This window comes from Ipomoea triloba, chromosome 3 (assembly GCF_003576645.1).
Source record: "Ipomoea triloba cultivar NCNSP0323 chromosome 3, ASM357664v1".
In the NCBI taxonomy this organism is placed as follows: domain Eukaryota; kingdom Viridiplantae; phylum Streptophyta; class Magnoliopsida; order Solanales; family Convolvulaceae; genus Ipomoea; species Ipomoea triloba.
The window spans coordinates 16,362,311-16,378,231 of NC_044918.1; the positions used below are offsets into that span (position 1 = coordinate 16,362,311).

Here is a 15,921-nt window from a genome sequence, read left to right on the forward strand (position 1 = left end):
AAAAAAAAAAAAAAAAAAAAAAAAAAAAAAAAAAAAAAAAAGGGCCTTGAATGGGTGATGCAGGCCAATCAACTATAGGGCTGCTAAGTTGCTGGCCTCATAGACCCAGCCCACATTAATAACTCTGGCAAATTATTATGTGGACCATAGTCCAAAACAACGTTATTTTGATGTTAAAAATAATCCTTTGTTCTATGCGTGTTTTAGAATAATGAACATTTTGGGATAAAATAATGTATTTTATGAGTTAGAATAATGTACTTTATGTTTTTAGAATAATCCACTTTATATGTTTTAGAATAATAAAATTTCTAAAGTAAGATAATGTATTTTATGAGTTAGAATAATACATTTTTGGACCGTGCTCCAACAAATTAGATTGAACAACTATACCTATAACATGCTTTGCTCAAATCTATAGTCTATACCAATAGAAGTGTTTCCCGAGCACTAAACTGGTGTTTAATGTTTTTATGGAATGAAAAAAGAGCAGACAAGGGTGTTCTTGGTTGCCACGTTGTGGGGCATAGAACTACAATCTGTTATGTCATTTGCTTGCTTATAGCAATGTAAAGTTGAAGCTTTCATAACAGCTAACTACCTACCTACAGACTAATTTAATGCCCAACTGCAAAGGACAACATTAAAGACTCATGTTTTTTCAAATTAAAAAAAAAAAAAAAACATTAAAGACTCATGTGCTCTTTCCCTCCACACCACTGGAAATTTTGGCTATAATAAGTGTTCAACACCAACTTAGGTAATTAATGTGTTGAAAGCATAGAGCATTTGTGAATGAAATTCAACCAATTACAACACAACTGTTAATGGCAGCAGGCTGTTAATACAATTGTAAAGTGCAGCAAGTTGTTAAGGCAATTGTATGGTTGAATAGTATAATTATAATTAGAATTTTAGTTTTATTTTAAAAAGATCGTGTTGAGTCTATTCACATAAAGATGTCAATTTAGCCAACTCATTTTGTTTCGAGCTAATTTGGTTAGGACATTGGGCTTACGATTGCGGGTTAATTGAGCTAAATTTTTTTTAATTACAAATGTTAAAAAATAATAAAAAACCTCAAACCTGGAAACTTTAGATCATTGTGCTTATTGGTCAGGCTCAATTAATTTTTTTTTGACGTTTAAAATTAAAGTTATGAACTTTCAATTCTAATAATAATATGAAAAAAAAAAGTAATACTTATACTGAAAAATATAATATTAATCGTTAACAAACCGTTTGTTACTTATAAGTGAAAATGTAATACTTTTGAGAAAAAATATAATATTTTTACATTTTTATATAAAAAGTATTACATTTTTTATCAAAAGTACTCAGTATTACACTTCTCTTTATAAGTAATGTTATCAAGTATTTGCTACTTAGACACGTAGACACAAATTAGTTTCAAACATGACAAGTTAAATATATTTAGAAAATTTAATTACAAAAATGTGAAAACAATTGACTCCCCTAAATAGCAATGGACATGCATGAACTTCACCAGATCAATCCATAAATCATCATCACCATTCATCATAGGAAATATAACAAAGGAGCAACAAGATCGAAAACAATGAAAGACGTAAGAAATTATGTTCCTTAATTATGATTAATTAATATAATGTATCACCCTAATCACCATTACTTACACCCCCTAGGAGTGGCCTTGGCCCTGAGAGGATTCTTCATCACCACAGTGAACTCAAACTTGTCACTAAGATCCACTTTGGTGTTTTCCGGGTAAACGGACCACCCGAATTCCTGAACCATCCGGGCCAGCATCAAGTTCACGTGCACCGTCGCCATCCCCAGCCCCGGGCAAATCCTCCGCCCCACGCCGAACGGCATCATCTTCACGGCGGTGACGCCGGTGATATCGGCGTCCTCGCCGCCGGAGAGGAATCTATCCGGGTCGAACTTCTCCGGGTCGGACCATAATTTCGGGTCATCCGAAATCGCCGGCAGGAAAAACTCGACGCCGCAATCCATGGGGATGTCGTAGCCGCCTAGCTTTGTCGGCTGCGTCACTGCATGCGTCAGCGCGAAGAACGTGGGAGGGTGTTTCCGTAAAAGCTCCTTTACGACGGCGTTTAAGTAGGGCATTTTCTCGATGTCCTTCTCGTCGACTTTCCGGTCTCCGACCACGCTTTTGATTTCCTCGTACAGTTTCGACTGAATCTCAGGATTCTCTATTAACCTCGCTATGGCCCACTCCACGGCCGTCGCCGTCGTGTCGGTGCCGCCGTTAAGGAACTCGGATACGAGCGTCACGAGCTCCGCGTTCGTCGGCGAAGATTTTCTGCCGTCGACGGTGAGGTCAAAAAGAGTGTCCAAGTAAGAAAACGTCGCCGCCGATTTGTCGGCGCCGGGGTTTTCCAATGCCCGGCGGCGTTTCTCGATCAACGGCACAATCGTTTCGATTTGTTGTTTCCTCACCTCCAAAACCTTTTTTCTCTGTTTCGAAAAAAACGGGCTGAGAATTGGGAGAAAATCATCAACCCTAGGATCGAGAACAATCAAGACGGATTTCATCATTTGATCGACGGAATCTATGGTTTCCTCGTCCATCTCGACGCCGAAACACATGGCGAGCAGAATGCAGAAAACCGCGAACCGGGCGTTTCTCAGCACCCAAACCGCGCCGTCATTCGCCTTGGCCTCGCTCCCAATCCTCTCAATCAGTCTGTCCATGGCGGCGCTTCTAGCGCTCTGGAACTCCTTCAACCTGGCCGAGCTAAGCATGTTCTGAACCATGTTCTTCCTCAGGGACCTATGAATATGGCGGAATAATGCAGAAATTTGAGAATTATAGAAGTTAAATAATTATGAAAATAAGTAGAGTTCAGGATTGACTGTCTTTTTCTGTGGTGGGTGTGATTTGTATCACTAGTGTTAACAAAATCGCATAACACAAATATGTATTATTAGTTAAGCATTACTGAAAAAAATATCACTAAGCAATGTTTGAAAATGCACAATTAGAGACATGAGAATTATAAGGGTGCTTTTGTGCATTTTGTTAGCAAGGGTAAACCGCATCGACCACACCGCTGCCACATTTCAGCAAATTTATAAGAAAAATATATAAATGAAGAAAATTATATAAAATGACAAATGAATAAAAAATATAAATATATTACCGCCACACCGGGCCGTAAACAGCGGCGTTTACGGAGAATTTGTTGCTACTGAAAATGGATCGGGTCGGGTTTTCTCTCGGCCGGCTTGCGAAAATCTGGCCTTTCACGATGAGAGCCTCGTGGGCTAAATCCGCGCTGGTGATTATAACCATCGTCCTTGTCCCCATTCTGAGAGTGAAAATTGGGCCATATTTGGGCTTCAGATCTCTCACGTACTGCAAAAACGTCTTCCCAGATCGAGCCACTTGGAATAGGTTTCCGACCACCGGCCAGCCCGGCGGTCCGGGAGGCAAGTTGGGCTTATTCTTGGACTTTGATTTTCTGGAAAGCAAGAAGATGAAGCCGGAAAGTAAGAAGGCCAAGGAGGTGAAGATGAGATGATAGTAAGGGGAAAGAGAAGACGAAATTGCAGAGAGTGAATCCATCATTTTTGTTTTGATTCAAGGAAAAGGAGGGAGAGGGAGAGAGAATGATGATAGAGGAGGAAAAGAGCAATGTGGTGGGGGTATAAGAATAATGGGATGCATGAAATTACTGGTGAGGATCAATTAAATGTGACATGCATGGTGGCATAGGTAATTAATAAGGTCCAACTAGCTAGTCATCTACTCACCCAAACTCAATTCATATATATAAATATAATATATTATGCCCGATAAAAGTGGTCCAGTGGGTAAAACATGATTATAGTATTAAAGTATCAAAATGTTATGAGTTAGATTCTTGTCAATATTGAATCTTACTAGTGTAGTTGCATGGTAGCAGAATTTACTTGGTGCATACTATTAGGTAGTGGCTACTGATAAATGGATATTTATTTACAAAAAGTCATTTACTTAGTGCATACTATTAGGTAGTGCAGTTGCATGGTAGCAGAATTTACTTGGTGCATACTATTAGATAGTGGCTACTGATAAATGGATATTTATTTACAAAAAGTCATTTACTTAGTGCATACTATTAGGTAGTGCTACTGATAAATGGATATTTATTTACAAAAAATCATTTAGGATTGAATTGAATAAAATAACTATAATCGAAAATTATATTGTGTATGACTAATATGACGCTCTCTAATTGGCCATGATTGGTTTACTCAAATGCCAATGTATCAAAACAATTATGTTAGTCTATGATAGAAACCCTACCGTCCTCTTTTTTTTTTTTTTTTTTGAGTACTACTGACTCAATGTTACAATGTAGTATCTGTTCATAGCTACTTTCTTAACAGTTGCCTCCATTGAGGCTCGAACCCACTCCCATCATCCATGTGAGAGTGTGAACCGGGACATCGGGTGCCACTAGACCACAAGGTCTTTGGCAGCTAGGGGTTAGTTTGGCTAGTTCAGCTTTTGCCAACCAAAGTGAGTTGATGGTTTTCTTGACATGTTGAATTCAAGTTCAATCTCTAAAAAAATTACAACACAATCATAAATAACACCAACAATAATAATGTAAAGAACAATGACTAGTGATTGTTAATAGTATGTGCTAATAAAGTTTTACTAAAGATAAAGTTTGTAAAGTTAATGGGGCTATTATATATTATTGGATTTATAGACCAAAATAGAGTAAAGTTAATGGGGCTATTATATATTATTGGATTTATAGACCAAAATAGAGTGAATTATGACCTAAGTTATTTAAGAACTCCTCATTTACAAACTATAAATTCCAAAACTAACTACCCAATCCAACAATTAACCATTTGTATCCAAACAGAGACTTTGAGTTACCAAATATGGCTAACTATGTAGCATGAAAACTGAAAAACAAAAAACAAAAATTTCAAAAAATATAAGAAATGAATTGTGGCAAAATGTGTAAATATAAAAAACATAGGGGTATATTTATAAATATTTTTAATATGCATAAATATTAATTATTTTATAATTAAAAATATTACACTAAATATAATAAAAGTAGTGAACCAAATCACAGATAACCAATTGAAATGAAAAGTTTTTCTTTTTAAAAATTGTTACGATCAAATATTATGTACTATTTTTAGCATGAAAAAAATATCATTTTTCATATATTATATTTATTACACTGTTGAAATAAATTAGGCGAGTATCCACTATTGTTCTGTGAAATATTTGTCGTGCACTATTTTTAAAATTTTTGAGTTAGAATTTTCTCTAAATAAGAGTCAAACTCTATAAACACGATGTAATGAATCGAATATGTATTTGCTTTATAGTAATAAGAATACCAAATGCAATATATTTATCAAACTGATTGTATCCGGTTCACAATCAACCCATTGGTTTTGGTATATTGAGTAGCATATATAGTTTGGTGAGACGTGATTATTAACGATTATATTCATTATAATTATGACGTACGTCTTCATCGCAATATTATATTATTAGGCCAGGCCCCTCTGATCTGTTTTTGGTTCTCTATCTTGATTTCAATATAATGTAGCCACTAGCTAATAAGGTACGAGTTATGTACTATGTTAGGTTGGATAATGAAGCTAGGTAAAAACTGTAATTAGGGTCTTGGAAATTTGAATACATAGTTAATGAGCTTACAAAGTTAGATGTCTTTATGTACATAACAATAATATTATAAGAAATAAAAACAATACCGCATGTACATGAAATGTTACCAACAAAAGTGAATCTATGTACTTATAATAGTGAATTTATGTACATACGACAATGGATTTATATACTTACAATAGTAACCTTTATGAACTAAATTTATGTATTTAAATTAATGACTTTATATACCTATATATTTATTTTAACAGTTTGAAAAAATATCAACATGAATGCCATTTAGAAGATCTCAATTAGAAAATTTTAATGATATTTTTTATACATTAATTTATTTGTACAACAAAAAAGAAAAAGAAAATTGAGATAAAATTTGTGGACCAAGGGATCCACTAATTCTGTTGTTAAATAATGATGGCTCAATCATCATGAGGAGTTCTAACATTGGTCTCCTCTCTAAACTTTTTCTTTTTTAAAATATGATATTTGGTATCCTCACTAATCATAATAGAGCATAGCATTTACAAAACACGATTTTTTTTTTTAAATTTTGTAATTGTATTAACAATTCACTTATAAGGTATGAACATTCGTGTTACTCGACAAAAAGAATATGTTAATTTTTACTTGAGAGTAGATGTGTCAAATGAGCAGGCTAGCCCCCAAGTCCAACCTATTTGGATTGACCCAACAAATGACGACCTAGTTGCTATGAGACTTAGATATAATCAGACATAACTATAATCAAAAATATAATATGGATTGAGACTTATTATGTTTTTTTATGTTAGATACTATATTTAAGTAAAAATGATATATATTTTTGGTGTATAAAACAAAATAGGAAAAACAAAAACAAAAAAAAAGAACATGTGGATCTAAATGCATGCTTCAATTAATGCAAAACTTGCTCTAAGGGGAAATCTATTAAAGGGTATCGCTATGTAGGTGGATCTTTTTAAATACACAATTATAATATAGTTTTTTTTTTCTTTTTTAATGATGCCAACAATACTAGATAATATTGAAAAAGAATTTGAAAAAACATATTCTGTTGTGCGAAATGCTATTGGACGCAGAGCCAAAGCCCAAAAGTAGCTATCTAGTCAACAAAAATAATTGTATTGAATACTACTTTCGCAAACCAAAAGTAGCTATCTAGACAACAAAAATAATTATATTGAGTACTACTCTCGCAAATTATTATACGAACGGTCCATATAGTGCTATATAGACCATAAAAAAAAGAGTAAATTTTAATATACTAAAAGTATACTATTTGTTTACTAAATTTATGTTATATAAAATAATGTACTTTCCCTAAATATGAGGGTCATTTTTAATATACTAAAAGTAAATTATTTGTGTAATGTACATTATTTGATAGTATACAAAATAATATACTTTTAATATTAAAATAATGTACTTTATGTAATAAATAATGTACTTTTTATTTATGATTTACATAGTTGTGTGAAACATAGTCCACCCAATAATGCTCTGAATACTCTTAATATTGGTTTGTTTACATTAAAAAAAATCTTATGAATATATATAATTTAGAAAGTGAATTTGATCATAATTGGTGTAAATTTAAATATATAATCTACAATATTAAAAATAATTTAATTAATTGAATTTTAAATATTTATTTTAATGAAGTTGTAACACATGCATGTGATTATAATCCAGGATGGCCATTCATCCATATGCCTAAGGGAGTAGGTGAATAAGGTGTAGGCACTAAAAAGCCCAACCAGCTGTGATATATTGAGGAAAGGGCTGGAATATTAGGTTAAGAATATGAATTTATGTAATATATAATAATTCACTTAGAACATCTTTAATAGTGAGATTGTTTGTTCAAGTTTTTAATGCAGATAGGAAAGAGAAGAAGGAGAGAAGTAGAAAGAGGGAGGGAGAGAGAAATAGAGAAAGAAAAAGAAAAAATAAAGTCAGTTAGAGGGTATTTGTTGAGGCCGAACTTTTGAGCTAGCTTTTATGGTAGAGTTATGATCTTGAATATTGTATCATTTGGTGCCCTCGTTGAGAAAATGAAGTGAGATGGTAAAAAGATACTTGGTGCTTGATAAGGTTCATACGTTCATTCATAAACTAACTTTTGTGATGGACCTAGCTAGCGTGAATACGTGCAGTATCAAAGTGATACATACATAACATAGCATTTAATGCATTACTATATGTTTAAGCTATCCAAATTATTTATTATATTTTTTTTATTTATATTTAAATCTTTTAAAATTTGGTGGGCCCCGCCAAAACCCGCAGATTTACGGCGGAACGAGACAGACCGACCTCCTTTAGGTCTGTATTATGGTGGACTTTTTAGTCCGCTCCCGCCATATGACAGGCTTTAGTGGGTCTGCTCGCGGGCCTGTTTCGACAGGCGTACGTGCAGTGTGACCTTGCAGGGATGAAGCGGTAGCTGGATGCATCATCAGAAAACATTATACTATATGTTGCTCTGGAAAGTGGATATGGCGACACCTGTTAGCATGTCGAACCAGCGCCGCCTGAAACCATATATATATATAGCCCACTACCAAATGGTTGGTACTCAGAATTGAAGAAAATTAAATTGGGAGGAGAGAAAAAATTAAAGAAAGAAAATGGAGAGAAAAGGCGCAGAGAACAAAATGGGAATAACGGAAACATGGATGAGGAAACACGACTTGTTATTCATTGCAGCCACCCGCAACCCTTTCATCCAAGCCNTCATAGCTACTTTCTTAACAGTTGCCTCCATTGAGGCTCGAACCCACTCCCATCATCCATGTGAGAGTGTGAACCGGGACATCGGGTGCCACTAGACCACAAGGTCTTTGGCAGCTAGGGGTTAGTTTGGCTAGTTCAGCTTTTGCCAACCAAAGTGAGTTGATGGTTTTCTTGACATGTTGAATTCAAGTTCAATCTCTAAAAAAATTACAACACAATCATAAATAACACCAACAATAATAATGTAAAGAACAATGACTAGTGATTGTTAATAGTATGTGCTAATAAAGTTTTACTAAAGATAAAGTTTGTAAAGTTAATGGGGCTATTATATATTATTGGATTTATAGACCAAAATAGAGTAAAGTTAATGGGGCTATTATATATTATTGGATTTATAGACCAAAATAGAGTGAATTATGACCTAAGTTATTTAAGAACTCCTCATTTACAAACTATAAATTCCAAAACTAACTACCCAATCCAACAATTAACCATTTGTATCCAAACAGAGACTTTGAGTTACCAAATATGGCTAACTATGTAGCATGAAAACTGAAAAACAAAAAACAAAAATTTCAAAAAATATAAGAAATGAATTGTGGCAAAATGTGTAAATATAAAAAACATAGGGGTATATTTATAAATATTTTTAATATGCATAAATATTAATTATTTTATAATTAAAAATATTACACTAAATATAATAAAAGTAGTGAACCAAATCACAGATAACCAATTGAAATGAAAAGTTTTTCTTTTTAAAAATTGTTACGATCAAATATTATGTACTATTTTTAGCATGAAAAAAATATCATTTTTCATATATTATATTTATTACACTGTTGAAATAAATTAGGCGAGTATCCACTATTGTTCTGTGAAATATTTGTCGTGCACTATTTTTAAAATTTTTGAGTTAGAATTTTCTCTAAATAAGAGTCAAACTCTATAAACACGATGTAATGAATCGAATATGTATTTGCTTTATAGTAATAAGAATACCAAATGCAATATATTTATCAAACTGATTGTATCCGGTTCACAATCAACCCATTGGTTTTGGTATATTGAGTAGCATATATAGTTTGGTGAGACGTGATTATTAACGATTATATTCATTATAATTATGACGTACGTCTTCATCGCAATATTATATTATTAGGCCAGGCCCCTCTGATCTGTTTTTGGTTCTCTATCTTGATTTCAATATAATGTAGCCACTAGCTAATAAGGTACGAGTTATGTACTATGTTAGGTTGGATAATGAAGCTAGGTAAAAACTGTAATTAGGGTCTTGGAAATTTGAATACATAGTTAATGAGCTTACAAAGTTAGATGTCTTTATGTACATAACAATAATATTATAAGAAATAAAAACAATACCGCATGTACATGAAATGTTACCAACAAAAGTGAATCTATGTACTTATAATAGTGAATTTATGTACATACGACAATGGATTTATATACTTACAATAGTAACCTTTATGAACTAAATTTATGTATTTAAATTAATGACTTTATATACCTATATATTTATTTTAACAGTTTGAAAAAATATCAACATGAATGCCATTTAGAAGATCTCAATTAGAAAATTTTAATGATATTTTTTATACATTAATTTATTTGTACAACAAAAAAGAAAAAGAAAATTGAGATAAAATTTGTGGACCAAGGGATCCACTAATTCTGTTGTTAAATAATGATGGCTCAATCATCATGAGGAGTTCTAACATTGGTCTCCTCTCTAAACTTTTTCTTTTTTAAAATATGATATTTGGTATCCTCACTAATCATAATAGAGCATAGCATTTACAAAACACGATTTTTTTTTTTAAATTTTGTAATTGTATTAACAATTCACTTATAAGGTATGAACATTCGTGTTACTCGACAAAAAGAATATGTTAATTTTTACTTGAGAGTAGATGTGTCAAATGAGCAGGCTAGCCCCCAAGTCCAACCTATTTGGATTGACCCAACAAATGACGACCTAGTTGCTATGAGACTTAGATATAATCAGACATAACTATAATCAAAAATATAATATGGATTGAGACTTATTATGTTTTTTTATGTTAGATACTATATTTAAGTAAAAATGATATATATTTTTGGTGTATAAAACAAAATAGGAAAAACAAAAACAAAAAAAAAGAACATGTGGATCTAAATGCATGCTTCAATTAATGCAAAACTTGCTCTAAGGGGAAATCTATTAAAGGGTATCGCTATGTAGGTGGATCTTTTTAAATACACAATTATAATATAGTTTTTTTTTTCTTTTTTAATGATGCCAACAATACTAGATAATATTGAAAAAGAATTTGAAAAAACATATTCTGTTGTGCGAAATGCTATTGGACGCAGAGCCAAAGCCCAAAAGTAGCTATCTAGTCAACAAAAATAATTGTATTGAATACTACTTTCGCAAACCAAAAGTAGCTATCTAGACAACAAAAATAATTATATTGAGTACTACTCTCGCAAATTATTATACGAACGGTCCATATAGTGCTATATAGACCATAAAAAAAAGAGTAAATTTTAATATACTAAAAGTATACTATTTGTTTACTAAATTTATGTTATATAAAATAATGTACTTTCCCTAAATATGAGGGTCATTTTTAATATACTAAAAGTAAATTATTTGTGTAATGTACATTATTTGATAGTATACAAAATAATATACTTTTAATATTAAAATAATGTACTTTATGTAATAAATAATGTACTTTTTATTTATGATTTACATAGTTGTGTGAAACATAGTCCACCCAATAATGCTCTGAATACTCTTAATATTGGTTTGTTTACATTAAAAAAAATCTTATGAATATATATAATTTAGAAAGTGAATTTGATCATAATTGGTGTAAATTTAAATATATAATCTACAATATTAAAAATAATTTAATTAATTGAATTTTAAATATTTATTTTAATGAAGTTGTAACACATGCATGTGATTATAATCCAGGATGGCCATTCATCCATATGCCTAAGGGAGTAGGTGAATAAGGTGTAGGCACTAAAAAGCCCAACCAGCTGTGATATATTGAGGAAAGGGCTGGAATATTAGGTTAAGAATATGAATTTATGTAATATATAATAATTCACTTAGAACATCTTTAATAGTGAGATTGTTTGTTCAAGTTTTTAATGCAGATAGGAAAGAGAAGAAGGAGAGAAGTAGAAAGAGGGAGGGAGAGAGAAATAGAGAAAGAAAAAGAAAAAATAAAGTCAGTTAGAGGGTATTTGTTGAGGCCGAACTTTTGAGCTAGCTTTTATGGTAGAGTTATGATCTTGAATATTGTATCATTTGGTGCCCTCGTTGAGAAAATGAAGTGAGATGGTAAAAAGATACTTGGTGCTTGATAAGGTTCATACGTTCATTCATAAACTAACTTTTGTGATGGACCTAGCTAGCGTGAATACGTGCAGTATCAAAGTGATACATACATAACATAGCATTTAATGCATTACTATATGTTTAAGCTATCCAAATTATTTATTATATTTTTTTTATTTATATTTAAATCTTTTAAAATTTGGTGGGCCCCGCCAAAACCCGCAGATTTACGGCGGAACGAGACAGACCGACCTCCTTTAGGTCTGTATTATGGTGGACTTTTTAGTCCGCTCCCGCCATATGACAGGCTTTAGTGGGTCTGCTCGCGGGCCTGTTTCGACAGGCGTACGTGCAGTGTGACCTTGCAGGGATGAAGCGGTAGCTGGATGCATCATCAGAAAACATTATACTATATGTTGCTCTGGAAAGTGGATATGGCGACACCTGTTAGCATGTCGAACCAGCGCCGCCTGAAACCATATATATATATAGCCCACTACCAAATGGTTGGTACTCAGAATTGAAGAAAATTAAATTGGGAGGAGAGAAAAAATTAAAGAAAGAAAATGGAGAGAAAAGGCGCAGAGAACAAAATGGGAATAACGGAAACATGGATGAGGAAACACGACTTGTTATTCATTGCAGCCACCCGCAACCCTTTCATCCAAGCCATACGTGACGCCACTCTTCACCTCTCTTCCTTCAAAGATTGGCTTGTAAGTAGTTACCTTGTAATATTACTTCAATCTTTTCCTCCGATCCACGGGCAAGGGAAAATAACATTTTTACTCATGAATTGTTTAATTTTTTAAAATTTGATCAAAATTAATTAATTTAAACAAATTTAATCCTTTAATTGTATATGCAGCCTTTTCAGTTCATGATATTTGAATATATATATATATATATATATATATATATATTTTGTTGTAGGGACAAGAGTATTGGCTGGCAAAAAGAGCGTTTGTCCCCTTCCTATCCACCTTGTTGGAGAAAGCAAGACATGAATCCGGTGACACAAACGAGATAGTACAAGTGATTCAGACCGGAATCGGTTTACAAAATGACAACATTTCATGGCTAGAACGAGTATGTAATACTCTTTATTGTTTAACACACACACACACATATATATATATATATATATATATATATATTTTATTCAAATGTGGCCGCGCCCTTACGTGCGAACCATTCAATATTACGAAATGCACCACTCAATGTTATTGAGTGGTGTATTTCATATTTAAGAAACACACCACTCAATGTATTGAGTAGTGTATTTCGTAACATTGAGTGGTGCATTTCTTAACATTGAGTGGTATAAACCGCACGGCCGCACGTAAGGGCGCGGCCACACCTGAACATGACCATATATATATATATAATCTGAAAAATAGAGTTCAGGTGTGACGGCGCCTTTTTGTGGCAGTAGATTTGATTTACACCTTAATAAAATACACTAAAAAAATACACAATACAAATATAGATACGCATCAGACACCCTATGTAACTATACTACACTGTGTGTTTGAAAATGCGGGGAACAGTAATATATATTTGTATACACAGTAGTGTGGGTTAAGACGCGATCACGATTATGACTATATATATATATATATATATATACACTTTAATTTGTGAGTGATGGAAACAAACAGGAAGCGGAGAAGCTGGATGTTTCCCTGGAGAGTGTAGTGCCCTATCAGCCCACCATAGACTACTCCAACCTACTGGACAGTCTTACCACTCCGGAATTCAACGACGACTACACGGGGGCGGCGCTGTCAATTCTGTGGGCTACAGCAACTGTTTATCACCGCACCTTTGCTCATTGCTTATCTCAGGATTCTAAGACGCCGGAGGAGATGAAAGAGCCCTGCCGCAAATGGGGCGGCGAAGCCCAAGCCGATTACTGCCTTTCTCTTCAGAGAACAGCCGATTGGGCGCTGGAGAAGGCTCCCCGTGATGTTATTGTGAAGGCTGAGGTTGCTCTGCTGCAATTTCTTGAGATTTCTGTTCAGTTCTGGAATGTGGTGAACAAAAGATGCATAATGCAACCAAACGCATTTTAGAATTTAGATGGATCACGATCAGGTGTAACGTAACGTGTATCATATCCTTTATATAATACTATAAAATAAAAAATAAAGACGGTATGTATGTATGTATGTATTGTCTTGTAAAAATTTGTTCTAGTTTGTAGCTAATAGTTGATTTTATAAGTTTTTTTAATAAACTAATAATTGTAGTTGCTTATAAAAAGCTTATATTTGATAAGCTTGCATTGTTTATATATAAAAAAGGACTTCTCTATTTTTGGTTTATTATATTTAATAAATCAAATAAAAAAATAAGCTGATTTTGATGATATTAAAATGAAAATCTAAAAAAATTACATAAATATAAACACTATAATAATTAATTATTAAGGATAAATTAGACTTTAAAAACGCAATTGTAATAAGCTGCTATCAATATACTCCTCAAAGTAGCATTTCCATTTCAAAAATTAATAAACTCCTCAAAGTAGCATTTCCATTTCAAAAATTATTGTACCGCACTCATTTTAGCTGTTTGACTTGATAAGACAAGTCATATTTTCAAAGCACTCATGTTCATGTTAATAACGAATCAAAAAAAAAATCTATTGTTTTCGTATACCTGTGTGTGTGTGTGTGTGTGTTCCTATCAGTAATCCTGAAAAATGGTAATGAAAGAATACAAACTGCTTCTTGTGAAGGAGAGAAAAACTTGACACTTGAGCCACTGGGTATTATATGTAAATTAGCTTGCATTTCCTTCTAAGAAGCCAGAAATGTTAGCAATCAGACTGTGTATCCTACTTAGCAGTCCCTGCAGCAGAACCTTGTTTTCTTCCATTCTCATTTTTATTCTTGGCCACCCTACTTGCTGGGAAGTGCAGTCTGGCTATAAGAGGGCGAGGTGCTCGAGTTTTCTGATCAAAGCCCCTAACACAGACAAATCCTGCAACATTTGTATGGAGTAATAGCAAAGGTAGTAAATGAGTATGGAAGGGGCTTAGCTGATTTTGAAATGGCGAATAAGAAGATGGTAATGTCTGCTAAATTGCGAAAATTATATTCATCTAATATGATAATTTGAGTATGAAAAAGTTGAATCAAGCCTTTTCCCTTGCTGATATTAATCATGCTTCTCATTTCTTTACTAGTAGGTTCATTTTTAAAAATCATCACTTAATCAAATTGATATATGGACAAACATTTTTCTTATGCATGCAGACAATTATTTATGCCATGGGACAGTTCTTATATAAGTGTTCCTTTTTCCACTGAAGTTCAGCTTAAGGTTAAGCTAAGTGATGGATAAAAGAAGCTGTCCATACCTCTCCAAAAGCAATGCTGAATTTGATCTGTGGACAGGCCTGATAAGTACACGCAATCAGTTGCTTTAATTTGATTCTCAATCCATAAAATGATTAATTCTAGTTAATGTAATGACTATCTCTCAGCATACCTTTAAAAATTGAGGAGACGGAAGTCCCAAAATACACTGTCCGTCTTGGCAGGTACCATATCAATCGTCTTGGAACATCAATTGGATTAAGACTGGATTCATGATCAGCAAATACCTGCACAACCAAAGAACAGGTGTAAAGATATTTCTTGATAATATGAGAGGCTGAAACAGTCTGTTCATTTGCAGGTTACAGCTTTATACTGGTTGTAGTATGGTAAGCCAAACAGAGACTTGCATTACACTGAATGAATAAAATGAATTAGATTTACCTCATTCACTTGAAAATATGTTCCATTGAGTGGGAAACTCCCCCTCATTGCTGTTCGGCATGGTATCTACATCAAGGCAGGTAGTTCAGCAAAACCGAAATCATGCCTATAAATATTTTTTCGTTTAATAGAAAATTTTGAATTCTTATTTGGTAATGTTTAGATTGCTCACCAGAAGTGTGCCCCTGATTGTTTGTGAATCTGCTTCTCTAACATTGTTGCATGAATAGCATGTATTTTCATTGCACAGTCTACCTGATGCTTGATAATCACAGTTTGTTTCAGGAGGTTGAACTGAATTTGCAGTTTCACCTGGTCATTTGGTACCGATCAGGTATGCATTCAGGGCACACAAAAACATGATGTCAGATAGAAGGGGGGGGGGGGGGGGAAAAAAAAAG

At 33.3% G+C, this 15,921-nt stretch overlaps 3 protein-coding genes across 4 annotated transcripts in view; 1 reads left to right on the forward strand and 2 right to left on the reverse strand.

Annotated features, from left to right (window-relative positions):
- Positions 1-1,458: 1,458 nt before the first annotated feature.
- LOC116014250 (cytochrome P450 77A1-like) lies at positions 1,459-3,636 on the reverse strand. The gene is made up of 2 exons (XM_031254269.1): positions 3,147-3,636; positions 1,459-2,776 (listed from the first exon to the last, which is right to left on the reverse strand). Exons 1-2 carry the CDS (start codon positions 3,572-3,574, stop codon positions 1,648-1,650), a joined length of 1,557 nt encoding a protein of 518 aa, XP_031110129.1. The 5' UTR covers positions 3,575-3,636; the 3' UTR covers positions 1,459-1,647.
- Positions 3,637-12,272: 8,636 nt separating this feature from the next.
- Positions 12,273-13,917, forward strand: LOC116014416 (probable bifunctional TENA-E protein). Its single transcript, XM_031254469.1, has 3 exons — positions 12,273-12,466; positions 12,684-12,839; positions 13,412-13,917. The coding sequence occupies exons 1-3, from the start codon at positions 12,317-12,319 to the stop codon at positions 13,823-13,825; spliced, it is 720 nt and encodes a 239-aa protein (XP_031110329.1). The 5' UTR covers positions 12,273-12,316; the 3' UTR covers positions 13,826-13,917.
- Positions 13,918-14,230: 313 nt separating this feature from the next.
- Positions 14,231-15,921, reverse strand: part of LOC116014415 (transcriptional activator DEMETER-like) — a 12,266-nt gene continuing 10,575 nt past the window's right edge. For both annotated transcript variants that reach the window (XM_031254466.1, XM_031254467.1), the window contains 5 exons: positions 15,693-15,832; positions 15,521-15,586; positions 15,249-15,363; positions 15,118-15,156; positions 14,231-14,738 (listed from right to left, as the gene is read on the reverse strand). In XM_031254466.1, coding sequence (XP_031110326.1) covers positions 14,593-14,738; positions 15,118-15,156; positions 15,249-15,363; positions 15,521-15,586; positions 15,693-15,832 — 506 coding nt within the window. In that variant the 3' untranslated portion in view covers positions 14,231-14,592. The remainder of the gene's footprint in view (positions 14,739-15,117; positions 15,157-15,248; positions 15,364-15,520; positions 15,587-15,692; positions 15,833-15,921) is intronic.